Source organism: Drosophila suzukii, chromosome 2L (assembly GCF_043229965.1).
Source record: "Drosophila suzukii chromosome 2L, CBGP_Dsuzu_IsoJpt1.0, whole genome shotgun sequence".
Classification (NCBI taxonomy): Eukaryota; Metazoa; Arthropoda; class Insecta; order Diptera; family Drosophilidae; genus Drosophila; species Drosophila suzukii.
In genome coordinates this window covers 4,529,890-4,549,574 of record NC_092080.1, presented here as the reverse complement: position 1 = coordinate 4,549,574, position 19,685 = coordinate 4,529,890, and the positions used below count along the sequence as shown (strand labels likewise).

General features: G+C 40.6%; 4 protein-coding genes across 17 annotated transcripts; all 4 read right to left on the bottom strand.

Annotated features, from left to right (window-relative positions):
- Positions 1 to 53: 53 nt before the first annotated feature.
- LOC108021711 (serine protease inhibitor 42Dd-like) lies at positions 54 to 1,465 on the bottom strand. Its single transcript, XM_017090547.4, has 4 exons — positions 1,392 to 1,465; positions 501 to 1,342; positions 311 to 449; positions 54 to 254 (listed from the first exon to the last, which is right to left on the bottom strand). The coding sequence occupies exons 1-4, from the start codon at positions 1,402 to 1,404 to the stop codon at positions 118 to 120; spliced, it is 1,131 nt and encodes a 376-aa protein (XP_016946036.4). The 5' UTR covers positions 1,405 to 1,465; the 3' UTR covers positions 54 to 117.
- An 821-nt stretch (positions 1,466 to 2,286) lies between these two features.
- LOC136116910 (protein CIMAP1D) lies at positions 2,287 to 3,525 on the bottom strand. The gene is made up of 2 exons (XM_065864575.2): positions 3,301 to 3,525; positions 2,287 to 2,400 (listed from the first exon to the last, which is right to left on the bottom strand). Exons 1-2 carry the CDS (start codon positions 3,523 to 3,525, stop codon positions 2,287 to 2,289), a joined length of 339 nt encoding a protein of 112 aa, XP_065720647.1.
- LOC108019968 (uncharacterized) lies at positions 3,327 to 19,596 on the bottom strand. 14 transcript variants are annotated; one of them, XM_017088063.4, is made up of 14 exons: positions 19,147 to 19,596; positions 14,012 to 14,192; positions 13,251 to 13,556; positions 12,089 to 12,190; positions 11,736 to 11,840; positions 11,421 to 11,519; positions 11,249 to 11,347; positions 11,081 to 11,179; positions 7,078 to 10,344; positions 6,894 to 6,992; positions 6,722 to 6,814; positions 6,466 to 6,531; positions 4,292 to 4,760; positions 3,327 to 3,554 (listed from the first exon to the last, which is right to left on the bottom strand). In XM_017088063.4, exons 2-14 carry the CDS (start codon positions 14,121 to 14,123, stop codon positions 3,548 to 3,550), a joined length of 4,923 nt encoding a protein of 1,640 aa, XP_016943552.4. In that variant the 5' UTR covers positions 14,124 to 14,192; positions 19,147 to 19,596; the 3' UTR covers positions 3,327 to 3,547. The 14 variants fall into 14 exon arrangements, with proteins under 14 accessions (XP_016943552.4, XP_016943544.4, XP_065723106.2 ...); XM_017088055.4 differs by lacking the exon at positions 19,147 to 19,596 and adding an exon at positions 14,254 to 14,392; XM_065867034.2 differs by lacking the exons at positions 6,722 to 6,814; positions 19,147 to 19,596 and adding an exon at positions 14,254 to 14,393.
- Positions 5,113 to 6,189, bottom strand: LOC108020019 (uncharacterized). The gene is made up of 3 exons (XM_017088108.4): positions 5,775 to 6,189; positions 5,615 to 5,715; positions 5,113 to 5,558 (listed from the first exon to the last, which is right to left on the bottom strand). The coding sequence occupies exons 1-3, from the start codon at positions 5,842 to 5,844 to the stop codon at positions 5,193 to 5,195; spliced, it is 537 nt and encodes a 178-aa protein (XP_016943597.3). The 5' UTR covers positions 5,845 to 6,189; the 3' UTR covers positions 5,113 to 5,192.
- Positions 19,597 to 19,685: the final 89 nt, after the last annotated feature.

Below are 19,685 nucleotides of genomic sequence, written 5' to 3'. Positions count from 1 at the left end.
GCAATATCTCGCTTTTAGCAATAAGGTAACTTTTTTTAAAGGAAAGGAAAGTCTTTCTTGTATTTATAAATTGTTTAACGGAGTAAGCACTCCTTGCGTCTCCTTTCATTTACTTTATTATTCTGGTTTTACAAAGTGTCCCTGAAAGTAAATGGTCTTCGCATCGCGAATGACGTAGGCAAACGGATGATCGGCATTAAACTCCAAAGGAGGCGGGGGACCGCATCTCATGCAGTGAAAAACCATCAAGACAGCTGCGAAATATATGATATTTTTAAGGAAAGTGATCCACTAAACAAACCAATAGTACCTGTAACAGCAGCTGCCTCGGCGCCCTCTTCGTTAACCTCAATGAAGGCCTTGTGCCTGACTTTGCTGATTTTGACTCCATTCTTTCCTACTAGACCCTTAAAATCCGCACTTTGACTAAATGCATCTCGTATGCCCATCTGTACGTTTAAATTATGAAAGTGACCTCATACAAATCAGGTCATACTCACCGTCTTGAGAATATTCCCTAGCTCTGAAGTGAGTTCGATTTTAAACTTCGGCAGCTTTAAGTTCACATTCACCTTTCGAAATCGTGGGCGGAAGACTGCGATCTTTCTCTCCAATTCTGGCAAAGCATCGACTTTTTCCGGCAAAAAGATGAGCATGGACAGGCTTGAGTTCCGGTAAGGAAGCTCGATCACTTTGGCATCCAGGCTGGGAAAATATGCCGCCCTAAATGCGCCCGATAGCGACATCATCTGGACAGGAACGGTTTTTTTGTCGGCAGTTCGAAAATCGGCCTGCTTGGTCTTTTTAGGGTCGAATTCGTACTGCCACTGACCCTTGAAGTAAATGGCATTCAAGAGAATCATTACCAGATCCGAAGTTATATCTTTATCCGTAACAATGGTTTTGATCCTGCTGCGCGTCTGATCGTTCACCCACTTATTGACGATCGAGGCGGCTTTACTAGCATCACTTACGCTGATAGCCTCCGCTTCGGCCTTAAAGGATTCCTTGACCACTTGATTGAACTCCGGAACTATAGTGAAGTCATTATTTACGTATATGCGGTTGGCTATTTCGAGGATGGCCACCTTCTCGCGACCTTCGAGATTTGTCAGAAATTCCTTATATTTTCGAGCCACTTCCTTTTTATCCGTGGGATGTTTCAAAACGCTCCTCATTTCTTGGGCTGTCTTTCCCCCAGCTGCCATGTAGACCATACTCAAGGCAATATCGACGGAAAGAGGCGAAGAAATAAGATTCTTGTTGGCATTGTCTTTGGCCAACTGATTGTACAAATCATCAGTAAATCGGCCAGCAACTGACGTGGCCAATAATATCAGACCTGTGGGAAAATTAATCATATTTTTAAATGGAGAAAATTTGTTACTTACATAGAAACTTCATTTGGACCGCTCGTCAAAGCTAAGAAGAGATGACAGTCTAGCTTTTTATATACTTTGATCACTAATCAAATTCGTTTTGGCATTGAGGATTATAATATAATTGTTTCAGTCGGATTACATAATGTAAAGAGTATCAATTACGTAAGAAAAGCATAAAAAGAGATATTTAAAATTAAATAAAATATAAATAAATGTCCGTGTATATGGACTGAAAACCAATGTAGGATCATTATTTCAAAGGGATAATAATTATTTCCCAAAATTATTATTTGTATACCCTTGCAGAGGGTACAATGATTTCAGTCAGAAGTTTCCGACCCCCATATTTTCTTGGCTAGACGAGTCGATTTAGCCATGTCCGTCTGTCCGTACGTCTGTCCGTTTATAGGCAAAAAAGTCTTTCAGTTTTAGCGCTATCTTACCCAAAACCTTATTTTATTTATATTGCAGGTAATATATATGTTGGAACAAGCCGGATCAGACAACTATATCCTCCGATAGGAACAATCAACTGACATATTAACTTCTTCTCTTAGGAATATCAATATTTTAATTTCAAATTAAATTTCAAAAAACGAAAGAATATATCAAATAGAACACTTCGGTTGCCGAAAATAAAATTGAAAATAAGGTAAATTAAATACCGATTTCCAATAAATACCTAATGAAAAAGTCGTGGTTATATTAGTAATTTCTATTTATATATCAGTGTATACAGTTGTAACATTCCACAAAACTCTCGGCTTACAAATATACTTCTGAAACATTTAAAACTTAAGGTTAGTCCGATACGAGTAGCGAAGGTAGTGTAGTTAAGGTAAGGAAGCTGTTCATCGAAGACCGTCTTGGGCAGAGTGAGGATTTGGGTGGAAGCGCCACAGCTTTAGCAGATTCCGGAAAAGCTATAGTCGAACTCGGAGTTCTTCTCGTTCAGACGACCCAGATACTGCGAGTGCTTGATCCCAAAGCTGTAGGCGGGCACGTGGGAGAGGTTTATCTATTGGTAAAAAAAACACAAGAAGATTGAAATCAAACACGATTTAGAACTACACTGATTAATGGTATATTTAATCTCAATAATTTTCTTAATCTCAAATATTGTCGAAGGGCTTGTCCGCCCGATTCTCCAACAAAAAGCGAACACACCGTTGCGGAACTGTGACCGGCAGGGGTTTCTTGAGATACGGGGAGTGAAGGATGCCAAAGGATATCGCCGGAGGCGAACGTTTCTCCCAGTACTGTGGGTGAATCAGGTGGTGGTCAAATACGTATTATCTATGCAGATATCTCCCAACCCCACATACAAATTCAGAAATGGAATTTGTCACACACAAAAGGGCAGAATACATGAAAAATTCCATTTCTTAACTGTAACATAAAAGCCTTTAGAGATATTTAACTTACTTCAAATACTTTTATCTTAACATTCTTAGAAAACTTTAGAAAACTAAAGAATGAGTTGAGGTAGGACCTATTCTTAAGGAACATGCACGATTTTGTAGGGTTTACAGAAATGTAGTTTCATAACTGTTAATAGACCAATAACTTGAATGTGTTCCTTATTTTAAACACTTAGTATACGTTTATAACAAAAAGTATGGTTTCTTTATCCAAATATTCTTAGGGAACTTTTCAGAATTTAAGTATTTGTCAAGGATGGTCCCAGTTTATGGAATGCATAACATTTTAAGAGGCTTACAGACATGTATTTTCACAAAGAAATGCATATAAGCACCTCTTCTGTTATATATTCCATATATGATGTGCCAACAGACCCATTAATGATCTGTTTCTTATTTTAAATAGTTATTAAACTTTCAAGATAGAAGCAAAGTATAAGGTATGACTTAGTTTTAAAGGTACATATAAAATTAGTCTTGGGCTCCCCCAAACTTACCTTCTCGGGACAGTGGGCTCCTGGTCCGGGCTTCGAGTCCTCGCTGCCCATCTTGTATTTGCCACGCATGGAGTAGACCGGTGGCTTTGGCTTGACCACCGTGTACTCGCCATCGTAGTATCCGGGTCCGGGGAAGATCATCACCGGGATCAACGGAGGCTTCTCGCGACCCGTGATCGTGTAGGCCGGAGCCGAGCGAATCTTGCCCTCCTTGCTGCTGCCCATGACGGTGGGTATTTTGTAGACGTTAGGAGCTGTCAATGATCGGGTAATCGGTGTAATTTATAGGTTAAAACAAAGGTTTATCGGGGGTTAATTCAATGGCTTGTCTCTTGGGCTGGTGTTTGAATGGTTCGGGTTAGTTTCGGGTTGGATTAGGTGATCTTGACATGACGTGCCTGCAAATAAACACACGGAACGAAAACGGCAGACACCAACAATATGAGAGCTTTACGTACAGTTAGCGCTTTAAAAAGTAAGTGATTCTGATGTTTAAATAAAAAAATATGTTTTATGTATACCAAATTCACAAGGTAGTATTTTATCATTGAGTTTTCAATTGATTTTACATAAATTTATAGCATAATTGCTTTATTTACATTTCTTATTAACTTATGAAATCACTCATACGACTGGTGTTTCCTATAGTAACTGATATTTTTGATTAAATTCTGTCCTGCAAAAAAGCTAATACAATCTTAGTTATTTCGAGCATTTTGTGTATATACACGTCTTATCATTTATTTCAATGCAGATTATTTGATTTCACATGAAATATGTGAGCAAGGGCAACAGTGCGTATGAGTAATATTTTTCAAAATATTTAAATTATTACTAAATATTATTATAATGGAAGTTAAAAAATTTTTTTTGTATATTATTATTAATATTATAACTATAAATTTAATGAAAGATAAAAAATTTGTTTTCCTTGCTCTTAAAACCACTTTACTCTTTGAAACGTTCCCCGTCCGAAGTCACTCCGGGTTACCTGATAATCTTGTCCTGCACGCTGCTGGCCTCCACAGCGTACTTGACCGTCTGCATCCTCGAGGATTGGCCGCTGGTCACGATGGCGCCATCTGGACGCACCACCCTCTGGTGGCTCTCGGCCGCCGCCTTGGTGGCACTGGCATCGGACTTACCACTGGTCACCACCTTTAGGTCACCACTCTCCTGCTGACCGTGGGCCACCTGCTGCATCGTGTAGGCCTCCAACTTCGAGTGCTTCACTTGGCCATTGCTCAGTGGTGCAGGTGGTTCTGGTGGTGCGGACTTAAGCTCTTTGTGGGTGCCATTCACCTGCTTGGTGGTCTGCTTTTCCAGCAACTCTGGCTGCTCCACTCCATTGACAAAGGTTCTAGTGGTGGTGGTTGTGGTGGTAGTTGTGGTGCTGTTGCCACCAGCATTGTTGGTGGTGTTGTTGGTGGTTGTGGTGGTGCATTCCGCATTGTTGCGTACTGTGCAAGAGTTTTTATTGTAATTAAAAAAAAAAAAAATAGTAAATAACTTACAAAAAAAGCGGTGCAAAGGCCTTTATATAGAAAGCACTATACATTTTATAAAACAGGTAAAGCGTTTCAAGTGTGTTTGATTTTAACAATATATTTTTTTGGAATACATTCCAATATTACTACCTATATTAAAAGAAAGATAATTAAAACTTTTCGTTTTAAAAATGAAATTAGCTTTGGTATCGTAATACTTTTAAAATGTATAAATTATAACAAGTCTTGGAGTTCCTGCGAAAGATTGCTCTAAAAAAAATGCATCCTTGTTTTCGAGGTTAAACTCTGTAAATTAACATCAACTAATAAAATTGCCTTTAAAACCAATAAATTTGGTAAATATTTTGATAACTTTTTATACGTTATTGTGTTCTGATATTTAGATTATTTAGATTCATTGTGATTTTCATTGTGTTCTGTTTCTGCAGTAGTTTCTTTTGATTCTGAAGTTGATTCTTCATTTTCTGATCCCCCTGTTGTTGATTCTTCAGTTGTTGTTGAGGCTTCCACCTCATTCGCATCTGAATCTGTCTTATCTGCATGTTCTGTAGTGGTTGTAGTGGTAGTAGTGGTGGTAGTGGTTGTTCTCCTCGTAATTTCAGGACCCGGTGGATTTACAGGAGCTCCATGATTCGAACCCTGTTGCCATGGTTTTTTCGGGAGTTGCCTAAAATAGTGACAGTCATCTTGGCATGACTTTTCCGTGTGGTACTCGTTTCTCCTGTTTATCTTCGTACACTTGGTATATACCTTAAAAGAAGGGAAATCTTCACGTGCTATGACTTTAATGTAGAGAGTTTAAGTACCGGTACACAATCTAAGAGCGTTCGTGAAAAGGTATAAAACGATCTAAGAGGTCCTTTACAGGTCTTCATCCTGTTTTTCACCATACAGTTGCCGTTATACGCTGGAAGAACGCCAGTTGGAAGTGATCTGATTGATAATGATCTAATCAATTAGGCTTACACATGCGCCTGGCGCCGAGTGCAGGAAACCAAATAATAGCGAAAATGGTCAAACCTAGTACTATCTTCATGGTGGTTTACTAAATAGAGAATGTTGCCTCTCAAAGTTGTCATTCGAATTACAAAAAATTCACAATTAACCACGCTTTCTACCATGAAAATTATAACAACCGAGTTATTTATTCTTACTTTTATTTCAACCGAATCTAAATCGTCTTACCTATAAAAATATATCTACACCCAACCAAATTGAGAACTTCTAAATGGTAAAATCACATATTTATTTATTTTCTTTCTTGTTTCTGAATAAACGTTCTTAAAATCAAGAAGAAAATACTCTCAACTTGGTTTTTTAACGTTGAAAAAGAAAATTTCAAGATCAATTGTCAATTTGTTTTTAAAAACAAAAGTTCTTGAAGTCAAGAGGATAGTGTTCTCAAGTAGATTTTTCAAGAGGAAGCGATAGTAGTATCCTCGATTTTGAATTTTGAGACGGAAGCAGTCACTTATTTAAATGAATTTACGATTGAATTGATTTACTTTCTCCTTAAGAACGAGGGATCAGTTTTTTTTTCTGAGTGTATAGAAATAGCATGCAAAGTTGTTGCACCAACCTTAAATAAGACACTTGAAACACTTTAAAAAGTAAGCTAGCGATGACATGATGGATGGGTGATCTTGTGGATTCTTACCGGGACTTGCCAGGCGGCGTTCGCGTCTTTGGACAATGCGATCTTCGATGTAGACGCCCCTGGGTTCTAGTGATTGGTGGGTATTTACAGAGGATCGAAACGGATGAGAGCATGGCCAGAAAACCAAGGAATGTGTGCGAGCAAAAACATGGAACAGAAGAGAACAACAAACACAAAAACAGATCATACACAACCGGAGGGAGGAGTTCGGAGAATCCCAAAACCAGAAAAGCGGACTTGGGTGGGTGTCACCTACCTGGAAGTGAAGCAGTTGGCACTGTCTTTAGGCCAAAACTATAGGCTGGCGAGCTATCCTGCTTGCACTGCTCGGGATGATAGTGACCGGGGGCTAAAAGGGTCAGGGAAACATGCAATACACAACAGCAACATGCAACACATGGATAATCCAGGTGGAAGACACTATTTACCTGGGGAATCGGTGGTCATGCGGATGTCCGACTTAGTGCCAAAGCTGTAGGCGGGTGTGAAGTGTTGTGAGTGCTTCTCCGGCTCATAAGCAGAGGGTGCTGCAAATGGTACTGATGCTGGTTAGGAGGGCTCTCTAATCTTGTGATGCAGTTCCTCAGCAGGGGAAATGATCTGATAACTTGCCTGGCGTGTCCGAGATGCGCTCCCTTCCCAGTCGCATGCCAAAGGTGAACGCCGGCGTGCTGTCCACCTGGCACTGCTCCGGATGATAGTCACAGGGAGCCGGGGTCTGGCTCACGTGTTCGGCGGCGGGACGACCTGCAATTGTGTAGGCGGGTGTATGGTCGTGGCGAACTCTCTCGGGGGCGTAGTCGCAAGGCGCAGGATGATGGTGTTCCGTTTTGGGGTCATATTTGCCGCCAAAGCTGAATGAAGGTGCTTGGTCCAGTCGCACCTTCTCCGGGCTGTAGTCCCCAGGTGCCGGGGTGTCATTGGTGACCCTAGGATCATGCTTTCCCGCCATTGTAAAGGATGGATTGTGATCTTGTCGAACCTTCTCTGGAGAGTAATCACCCGGAGCGGGGGTCTCACTTGGTTTATGGAGATCATGACGACCGGCGAAGGAGAAGGCGGGGTTGTGATCTTGTCTAACCTTTTCTGGATGATAGTCCCCAGGAGCTGGTGTATTGTTCTCCACCTTCGGATCGTTCTTACTACCAAAGCTATAAGCTGGAGTATGATCAAGGCGAACCTTCTCTGGGCAGTAATCTCCAGGAGCTGGAGTGCCATTTGTAAGCTTTTCGATGTGTCTGCCAGTCATTGAGAAGGCGGGATTATGATCCTGTCTAGTTTTTTCGGGGCAGTAGGCCCCTGGAGCGGGAGTGTCACTGGGCTTGTGAAGATCATGACGGCCAGCGAAAGAAAAGGCTGGATTGTGATCTTGCCTAACTTTCTCAGGATGATAATCACCTGGAGCTGGGGTATGGTTTTCAATTTTGGGATCATTTTTCCCAGCAAACGTATAGGAGGGTGTATGATCTAGACGGCACTTTTCGGGACTATAGTCACCAGGGGCAGGAGTATCATTAGAGACCTTGGGATCATGTTTGCCCGCCATCGAGAAGGCAGGGTTATGATCTTGTCGGACTTTTTCTGGAGAATAGGCTCCAGGAGCGGGAGTTTCGCTGGGTTTGTGCAGATCATGACGGCCAGCGAAGGAAAAGGCTGGATTGTGATCTTGCCTAACTTTCTCAGGATGATAATCACCTGGAGCTGGTGTATTGTTCTCTACTTTAGGATCGTTCTTGCCACCAAAAGTGTAGGCAGGTGTGTGATCTAATCGAACTTTTTCTGGGCTGTAGTCACCAGGAGCTGGTGTACCATTGGTTATCTTATCGATATGTTTGCCAGCCATTGTAAAGGCAGGATTGTGATCTTGACGAACTTTTTCGGGGGAATAGGCACCAGGGGCGGGATTATCACTCGGTTTTTGAAGGTCATAACGACCAGCAAAGGAGAAGGCGGGATTGTGGTCCTGCCTTACCTTTTCCGGATGATAATCTCCTGGAGCGGGGGTATTGTTCTCCACCTTCGGATCGTTCTTACTACCAAAAGTATAAGCTGGAGTATGATCTAAGCGAACCTTCTCTGGGCAGTAATCTCCAGGAGCTGGAGTGCCATTTGTAAGCTTTTCGATTTGTCTGCCAGTCATTGAGAAGGCGGGATTATGATCCTGTCTAGTTTTTTCGGGGTAGTAGGCCCCTGGAGCGGGAGTTTCGCTGGGCTTGTGAAGATCATGACGACCAGCGAAAGAAAAGGCGGGATTGTGATCTTGCCTAACTTTCTCAGGATGATAATCACCTGGAGCTGGGGTATGGTTTTCAATTTTGGGATCGTTTTTGCCACCAAAAGTGTAGGCAGGTGTGTGATCTAATCGAACTTTTTCTGGGCTGTAGTCACCAGGAGCTGGTGTTCCATTTGTAAGCTTATCGATATGTTTGCCAGCCATCGTAAAGGCAGGATTATGATCTTGACGAACCTTCTCGGGGGAATATGCACCAGGGGCGGGAGTATCACTTGGTTTTTGAAGGTCATAGCGACCAGCAAAGGAGAAGGCGGGATTGTGGTCCTGCCTAACTTTCTCAGGATGATAATCACCTGGAGCTGGTGTATTGTTCTCTACTTTAGGATCGTTTTTGCCACCAAAAGTGTACGCAGGTGTATGATCTAATCTAACTTTTTCAGGATAGTAGTCACCAGGAGCTGGTGTTCCATTTGTAAGCTTATCGATATATTTGCCAGCCATCGTAAAGGCAGGGTTGTGATCTTGACGAACTTTCTCGGGGGAATAGGCACCAGGGGCGGGAGTATCACTTGGTTTTTGAAGATCATAGCGACCAGCAAAGGAGAAGGCGGGATTGTGGTCCTGCCTAATTTTCTCAGGATGATAATCTCCTGGAGCGGGGGTATTGTTCTCAACTTTAGGATCATTCTTACTTCCAAAACTATAAGCAGGTGTGTGATCTAGTCTAACCTTTTCGGGACTGTAGTCCCCTGGAGCAGGGGTACCATTGGAAATCTTCTGATCATACTTGCCAGCCATCGAGAAAGCAGGATTGTGATCTTGCCTTACTTTCTCCGGAGAGTAAGCTCCTGGAGCAGGGGTCTCACTGGGTTTGTGCAGGTCGTGGCGTCCAGCAAAGGAAAACGCAGGGTTATGATCCTGCCTGACCTTTTCGGGGTGATAGTCCCCAGGGGCTGGAGTGTTGTTCTCTACTTTCGGATCGTTCTTCACCCCAAAACTATAGGCGGGAGTGTGATCTAGTCTAACCTTCTCAGGACAGTAGTCACCAGGAGCTGGAGTTTCGATCGTTAACTTTTGGATATGTTTTCCAGCCATGGAGAAAGCTGGATTGTGATCTTGACGAACTTTCTCGGGGGAATAGGCACCTGGGGCAGGAGTTTCACTGGGCTTCTGAAGATCATGACGACCGGCAAAGGAGAAGGCGGGATTGTGATCCTGCCGGACTTTTTCCGTATCATAGGCGCCGGGTGCTGGAGTGTCGCTAGTCTTGTGCAATTCGTGGCGACCGGCGAATGAGAAAGCGGGATTGTGATCGTGCCGGACTTTTTCGGGGCAGTAGTCGCCCGGTGCCGGAGTGGAGCTCTCGAGGCGCTGCTCGTGCTTACCGCCGAAGGTGAAGGCCGGCGTTCGGTCGTTGCGGTACTTTTCCGGGGCATACGAACCGGGCGCCGGGGTCTCGCTGACGGACCTCGTTTCGGGGCGTCCGGAGAGGGTGAAGGAGGGCGTGTGGTCCATCCGCACCTTCTCGGGATTGTAGGTGCCCGGCGCGGGCGTGTCGCTGGACTTGGCGAGGTCCATGCGGTGGCCAAAGCTGAAGGCAGGCGTCCTGCTCAGCACGCACTTCTCGGGTTCGTATGCTCCGGGGGCTGCAAGAGAGTGATTGAGGTGGGAAAGTTGAAGGTGGTGGGCTATGTACTCTTAAACTACTTATAAACTCTATAAGCATGAACAACAAACATTTCTGGTGAAGATTGATTGAATGTGTATTACTCCATTGCAATGGGTTCTTCAACTGCTACAATAGGTATAAATGATTAATGATTAAATCTTATTATAATTATACAATGGTTATAAATGAAATCTTAATTGAAATGATTTAAAACATATCATAAATATAGCCATTGTATTATTATAATAAGATTTCATTAATAACCATAATACTTTATTCTAAATAGAAATGCTTTAAAACATTTGATAAGTAATAATACAACTTTTAAATATTTAGAAAGCTAATAAAACAGAAAAATAAAATACTAAACATTTTGGAAGAAATCTAAAAATTGGTACCAGACTTCGGGATTTTAGTGAACTCCTTTTTTTAACCTTCGACTTTCAGTGAAACTCGATTGGTTAGAAATGTTGCTATTTAAAAATGAACTACTTACTAATTATGGTTTATTACCAAAAATGTGTAATCAGTCAATTATATGACTTATAAGATAACAATCCTTTAGTATGTTACTAATCAGCTCAGATATCATTTCAACACTATGCATCAGTACTGTATGTATTATAAGAAATATACATTCAGTGCTGATGCATAGTGCTATGTAGTACAGCGTATTGATAGGTAATGATAGGTAATATCTGCTAGTAACTCACCAGGTGTACAATCGACAACGTCATGGGAGGCCTTTCCGGTGATTGAGTAAGCGGGTGTAGAGTGTAGTCGCGACTTTTCGGGGCTGTAGGCGCCGGGTGCTGTCGAAAACATGTATATGTGTTCTCAAAGCCAATTAACTACTTTTAGAAAAGCCAAACCATCCTTACCTGGAGTGTCGCTGACCTGAATGTGTTTGGTTTTCAAGCCGAAGCTGAAGGCGGGAATGTGTTCTTGGACAACCTGCTCGGGTTTGTAAGTGCCCGGCGCTGATAAAAGTGCAAGAGTGGTGAAAGCATAAAGCAACTATCGACTATAATCTTTATGTGTACCATTACCAACCTGGCGTATAATCTGGTCTCTGTTCGTGATGTTTGATGCCAAAACTGAACTCCGGCGTCTTGTTGAGCTTCACCTTTTCGGGACAATAGGCGCCAGGAGCTGCGGATTGGATGGATATCAGAATTAGGTTTCCAGGGGGGGATTTAAGGATTCAGGGTTTCAATACGGGAAGCGCAACAATTCTATAGATACTGTCCAATTGGGATGGCTTGAGCTTGAGCTTAGTGCCTCGATTGGGGATAGCAAATAGTTACGGTTAAAGATACAATTACAGTTACAGATATAGTTACTTGGGGGTTTTTTCTGGAATATTACCTGGTGTGCCCTGATCGTGTTCGATTTTAGTTCGTCTACCGAAAGTGTAGCGTGGCGCATTCTTTTTTGATTGCGTGACCTTTTCAGGGCAATAGCTATTCGGAGCTGTTAGTGTTAATAAAACATAAAAATTGGTACGTCCATTGTTTTAGTCTACTCGAATCAAAACTATAGGTCTACACTAGGTGGTCTACGACTAAAGTGGGTGAGTTGGGTGGTTGAAAGATACGCATTATTAGTTCGGGAATTAGTGATGAGGTGGGTTTGAATTGGGCTAGTTATTATACTAGAGATATTAGAGAGCGGAGCTAGACCAACACCAACAGACAGTTACAGACAGTTAGTTGGGTTACCTGGATTGTTAACAAAGTACACGTTAACCTTAATGCGAAAGGAGTATCGTGGGGCTCGCCGCTTGACGACATCAAGTGGCACCACTTGATAATGGTTGGGACCTGAGTTTCGATTTTGCCATGGCAATCATTCATTAAAAGAGAAAAACGTTTCAAATTAACATCAAATCAGGCAACAAAAATACCACAAACAAAATTACTGAAACACTAAAGTAACACATATACAAATAACACTGTGGAGTAAGGAAAATAGCAGCTGGGAATTGGAATAGAACTAATCACTAACAAAAATATTTATCACAAATTAAAAACCAGATGTTCCCGTTTCCTCTTAATTAAAATTCTGTTAAAGGAAGTGTTGTATGAGTTTAAAAAAAATTAACTTGTGTGATTCACTTTGAGTCAAGATCAAAAACCAAGTGGGCGGTATAATAAAGACATCGCCAATTACTCCTACGTCATTTTTTATCTATATTAGGAAACCAAAGAAAGTTAAGAGAAGGAAATAAAAAAGAAATAAAATAAATCTATTTTAATCGGTACCAAAGAAACTTCCAAAAAATAGAGATACCAATTTATAGAAGTTTATAAACCGAAAAAAAGATCAACTTTTAAATATCTTTTTACCAATTTAATACTTTAAAAAAATATAAAATGCAATATATACAACTTTAAATATTATTCAGCTACAATTGTGGACTTCTAAGACAAGAAAAAAAATAATACCAAATAAGCAAGAGACATTCACGCACTTTACAGAGTGTCATAACTACGATCGATTCTAAGGAATATCCAAAGATACAAAGATACAGGATAAGAGTACGAGAGCGAAAGTATCTACAACTACACTAGCTACTGAGATAGAGATAGAAAGTGGAAGAAAGTGGAAGAACGGGGGGCGGTAGCAACTTACGCGCTGCTGGCAGGAAGATACGACTGGCATGGGTTCGGATTAGTTAATGGGTTCGCTTCTATATACAATGATGCTCCATGATTGATTGATGATTTCCTTGATCCGCGCATGCAACAACAACAGCAGCCCGATACACACCGAATTCAACGCCAAATTCAAATTCAACTTCAAATTCAAATTCAAATCCAACTCCAAAATCCAAGTCCAAAACACCATTCAAACACCAGGAGGAAAAAGTCTGAAACTCACCTGGAATCTGGAAGGTCTTCAAGGCGGCCGGTCGTTGGCCAAAGGTGTATTTGGGCGTGGCATCGATCACAGCCTTGGCAGCCGGTACCACATCATACTCGCCGGGTCCGGGGTTGGAGAACCGAGTGAGTTCCTTGGGGCGACTCTGCAGAGTGGCTGCTCGGGGATAATCACGGCCCTTAGCCCTCATACCTGTCACATTGTATTGCGCTGGTCCAGGTCCAGAGGTGGCGTACTTCCCGCCCAATTTGTGACCAAAGGAGTACGAGGGAGCAGCCTTCTTCTTCGAATCCGGAACTTTGCTACCTATAAGGAATTTATGATACTTTAGTCTTTCAGGCCGCTTAGCTTATGGTAATAATATCTTATAACTAGACTTTAAGATACAATTTCAGTTTAACAATAGTTTAAAATGAAAAACTTAGTAGAACAAGAAAAATATTAAATATTAAAATATTATTGAATATTTTTAATACATAACAATAATAAAATAATAATAAAAATGTTTTATATCGTTATTTTGATGGTATCAAAGATCACATAAACCAGTCTATGAAAACTAGGATAGACTAGGATAACTTATACATGATATATGAAAAGTATTAATAAATATGCTTGCTAAGTTTATTGAATTATAAATAAATGGGTTTTCAATAAGGATCATTATAACATATCTCTTATATGGTTGGGATTAATAGATGTGATTTCTTCACCATGAATAATTTAGGGTTACAGTTAATGTATAATGTTTTTGAACTTACCGATCAACGTCGGAAGCTGTACGGTGGCTGGACCTGGATTGGTAGTTTCGGCTGCAATCCTACCGATTCGGACCGTTGGAGTCCAAGGACGCTGCTCCACATTACCGCCCATGTTTATTGGACGAATCTTACGGACGCGGGCGCAGGGTCCCTGATCCTTGATCTTTTCCGAAAAGTTTACCTAATAAAATAGATATACAATCAGTATATTTATCCTTTAGGTCTTATTCCCATCAAGGCACCTGGTTCATCTTGCTGTCTTAAGTTTAAAAGGTATGGAAATTGGGGAGCTTACTCCCCGTAAATATAAACTCTAATTTTTCTTAACTCCCCCAGCTGTGACGTTTACACATGTGAGTGGGTGATAGGCTTACTATCCTATACTGAAATCTATAGTTCGACCCCCAAATTTGGGTAACCTAATAATCCAAATTCCGCCCTACTCCAAACTGCCAGTCGATGACACAAAAATCAATCGTCTGGGCTCTGGGTGTTGTTTCGAATTTTCTGGGCCAATTCCGTGGGGCGGCTAATGGCTGGGCGTGTGGGCTTTCTATATACTATATACCCATGAAAGAAAGTCGCGGGGGGCGGGTTAGAGAAGGGGGCGTGTCGTGTGGCGGCTGTCACTCTTTTTTTTTCTCTGCAGTGGCTGTTGCTCAGCAGTATTTGTTGCAGGTTGTTTCTTTTCGAGCCGCGGATTTGTTGCGCCGCGTGAAAGACAAACAATGGCAATAACTTTGCGGTAGGCTCGGCAGTCTAAGTTGACAGTGGCAGGGGTTGAAAGGGGTTTTTATGGGGGTTTGATTACCAAATATAGTCTTAAAGAACTAAAATTTGTATAGTAACGTTATTTAAAGGCTCTTAAGCTTATTTTATATTAAGAGTCTTAGCCTATCAATCATTAAAAATAATACAAATGGTTTCAAAATATTTTTTATTACTTTTAAGCTGCTAAAAAATAAAGAAAACGATTAAAATATGTTTAAAAAATATTAAACAATTATAATTGTTCAATACATGTTCAAATGAATTTAAGTTAAAAACCTATTATAGAAAAAGCGTAAACACTTAAAGAATATAAATTTTTATATTTTTAGCAGAAAGATTCAGAAAAAGCGGAGATCTACCTATGCTTATGCATAAATAAAATTTAAAAAGAAATAGTAAGAGCATATACAATATAAATCTATAAAATTTTAGATATTTTTAGTAGAAGAGTTCGCAAAAAAGGGATGGGGATTGTATAAAAGTATCTATCTGTATGTATCTGACTCACTAAACCTTAACCAAAAAAAAGAAAACAAAGTAAATTCCATGGAAAACTTTATGATACATATGCTTATTCTCCAGTCATAACAAAGAAATAATAAAAAAGTTTCCATCTAGTTAAGAGTTGCTTATAATAAATATTTTAATGAGAACCCCCCTCAACAGCATTTCTATTCCGAAAACCGGCTGCCCTGGGAGACGACCTTCTTTTCACAGCTCGGCACACGGAACCCAAAGTGTTGAACATCGACAGGCGGAACAGACCTATTGGAAAACAGACGGTGCCGGCTGGTATCAGGAGTTCCGAACCATCTGGGAGGGTAATCGATATGGGGTTAAAATCGGTTTAGATGGTCTCTGAGATTTTGGGGGTTCCACAGGTACAATACATATAAGCACCAGGGGCCTGGTCAACAAGGTTGCGCCCCGAATCGAAACGAAACGAAGTATGCTAAGTGCTAATGTTGCCCATTTTGTGGGGCATGTAAGCCAACAAAACGATTACTTTTAATGACTTATGGCCGACAATTGCATGACGGACAAGGAAGGCACAGCCAAAACTAAAACTAAAACCAAAACAAACTCAAACTCGCAGAAGAAAAGCGAAGCGTGCCACTTCTTTTGGCCGTGAAAATTCGCCAGCCTGTGTAAATAATTACAACTATGTTAGGGGGCGTGGTCTGGCTGTTAACAGGGCCAATAAAGCCGTCGCTCTCCTGCCAAGAAGGAACTTTTGTTTTTATTATTTCGCCGCCTGCCGCACTTGTTACTTGCCACTTTCGACTCCTGACCTCGCATGCAATTCAAAATCGAGAAAAAAACAATGTTCTGTTCGCAAGGCAGTCATCAGCCGGTCTTATATGGCAACTCTTACATCACCATCATGAGGTTGGAAAGCCCACACACCAAACCCCATGTTCAATTGCTGTTCGAGGCCAAGATCAGCTAAGAAAACTGAAAATCTATCGTATGAATCACGGCCGGCAGCTGAGCCAACAGAAGTCAGACATCTGTCAGACAATGGATCTTGGAATACTGCCTACTCACTGATATGTACTTGCATTGAAAAAGATTACTTTAAATAGGAAGAATGGTATCGAAATAAAGATCAAAGCTATGAAGATTTTATTGGTAAAGGAAAAATGTTTTGGTATTATATTTTAAAAATATAAAACTTTATTTTAGCACACCATACTTAATAAGTTAATAATAATATACCACATATAATGATATGAGATTTTGTTTTGTCTTTATCTTTAGGATTGGGTTGTTTTCCAATATGTGAATATGAAAATATGTTTTGGTAATATATTTTAAAAATATAAAACTTTATTTTAGCGCACCATACTTAATAAGTTAATAATAACATACCACAAATAATGATATGAGACTTTTTTTGTCTTTACCTTTAGGATTGGGTATACCATTGTTTTCCAATACGAAGACTCTCAATATGTTTTGGTAATATATTAAGTAGATAGAATTCATTATTTTAGCCCACAATACTAAAAAAAATAAATAATAATATATAAAAATTCTAAGATAAGTTTGAAAGAACAATCTAATACAGAAATGAAACCTCTTTTTGATTTAAGATATCTTTAATATTGGGTATGCTATTGTTTTCCAATATCAAAACTTTCCTTACATAACCTTTCCTTATATTCGATTATAACAACATGATATTATATTACTAAAAAACCTTGTGATTTTTTCCCGAGTGCAGTTCAAATTGAATAATGCTTGGGGCGCCCGGCTAAGAGGTCGCATTCAATCAAGTTAATAGAGCGCTAGCTCATGCAATAAATTAGCATGTGGCGATCAGATTTCAGTAATCAAATTATAGATGGTGATGCTCGATAATTTATGCCCGGGGGTCAGCGTGAAAACCGGCTATAGAGCAATACACCAACGCCCACTCATCTGACTTTCAATCTCCCTCTTTCTCTCTACAAATTTGTATTTGCACTTTTTTTATAAACAAACCTTGGCTCTGATGATTAGTTACAGAGACACTGATTGCTAGAGACTTTGCCATTTTTCAGCATTATCTTTATGACCTTCAGTGATTTGTTTGTGATTCTTTATTTTTATTTGATTTAAATTGGTATTCACACAATTGACCCGACTGTGGACCCGTGACGACAACAACAAATTTAGCACACGTCAGCTTTTATTTGTGATATCAACTTCAAAAATATAAATAAACACGCAAGACCCAGATGATATGATAATGGAAATACCCTGTTGAAAGTTTTACAAAATATTTGATAGTAAATAATAAAATATTGAATATAAAACAATGTATTATTGATATAAAAGAGGTTTTTCTCTAAGTTTTTAAAATATATTTAGTAATAATAATAAAAATACATTTAATAGCACGTAGAAAAAACTTTTTTTCATTGGAAAATATTAAAAAGAAAGAAAACACATAAAATTCATTTGACTGATCTTATAAAGGTTATACCCCCAACAAACCCTATATAAGGTATCTCTATCTGACATGATCAACAATCACTCACTGAAAACGTTTTTATTTTCTTTTGACTTCATTTCACGCTCTCCAAATGGCGAATTAAATATGAGCTCATTCCCAAAATTTAGACAATTTCCAGCCGACCATCTCAGGGGCTTTTACGCCCAAATACGGCGGCAGTCGTTTCCTTTAGCCCACATCGAGTTGTCCGAAAAAGCCAGTTCGGAATTGGGTTTCCAGACGGCAGAACGACCCACGCAGAGCCCCAAACTCCATGACTCCGCGATCTATACTATACTATACCATGTATATAACTATAATTCGTGTGCTGTCTCAATTAACTATTGACTTTTTCGCCATAGACAATGGTGGTGTGTATAAGTTTAATTAACAGCGAACAAGTGAGCAGCCGGCAAAAGGCCAAAAATCAAAAACAAGGGGGAAAAAGAAAAACATGAGAATCATAGCCAAAACATTTACGAACCGAACTGAACTCTAAAGTCTGATACGAAAACAACAAGACCGACTGACGTCAGCTGTGTGAACTAGTTTGCGATCTCCAAATCTAATTAAGTTGCTCAACATTCTGCAGCGAACGTGTTCTGGCTGTTAAAAAACCAAGAGAAAGCTGGGAAACGAGGCGGGAAAAATTGGCAAACCTTCTCCGAACAACTGGAACTCGGTTCTCAAGACACAGCACTATGAAAATTGCCAAATGGCCTGTAATAATTACCACGACTCTTTGTGGTAGATTTAATGGGACAATCGCATCCGCTCCAGCGATTCCGGGAACCTGAGATCATAATTTTGCATATTGAAATACATAAATACCTGTTGGATCATTTTATAAATATTTATTTAGCGATTACTGCATTTCCCAAGCCCCTTTCTCTATAACCTCTTCTTTACTTTGTTATTTTTTGTGTATGGTTAACGCTTTTTTGTGTTGTGCCTGCCATAATCAGTGACTTTGAAAAATGAGCTGAGCTGAGTCGACCCGTCGACCGGTTATTAGAGCTGATGTCATGGGTGCTTTGGGGGGTACGAGTACCAGGGCAGACATAGAGGTATCCGAGTTCGCCAAGAACTGCGGAAGGGTTACATCTATGCCAACAAGTGACATCAATACGAGAGTGTCTCATTGACTAAACAATGGGGGCGAGCACTGCAGATTTGGGGGCGGAACAGCTGACTGGATTGTGGATAGTGGGGTTAAGCCTTAACCCCTGGCTGTAGCCCTATGCCACCAGGAAATGCCAATAGTCAGACAGTCAATGAACTTTTGGGTCGGGTCGGGTCAGCACGCAATCCACTGGCTGTTCGGGTTTCGCGGGGGGGGGGGTTCCTCAGACTTGGTTAACGCCTACTCCAGTTTTATCCTTACCGTAGGCTAGTTCTTCGATTGGCAGTATCTCGTCCTGCTTCCGCTAGATGGTTTTGATTTCCTTAACTTTCTTTTGCACAGTAAAAAACTTCACCTTATCGCGGTTTTGATAACTTCGCTTGCTTAAAGTCCTTTCTAGGATTTCTTGTGATTTTCGGGGGTTTTTCAAAACATCTGTTCACTGGTCGAGATATTGCTATTTTCGTTGTTATTGTAGTTGGTTTCGTGGCTGATTTATTATTTCGTTGATTCGTTCGTTGATTGGGTTCAAGTGACAGCTGCTTTTTGAGTGTCGTTCTGTGACTCGCGTTTGAAGTCTATTGGAACTGCGGGTTTTCAAAACAAATAACACTTTGCTGATTTATTTTCGGCGATTGGCCGCCGTGAGCTGGGATTATTTGAGGTGAGAGAGCTAGAACCGCACTCGAGGGCTGTCGAACAGAAACTGAGGCACAAAGTCTCTAGCGCTCGCTTTTCGTTTAAAATTCACGACGTAACGACTCCAAGACGTAACGTAGGCTTTCGCATGGGACTTAACA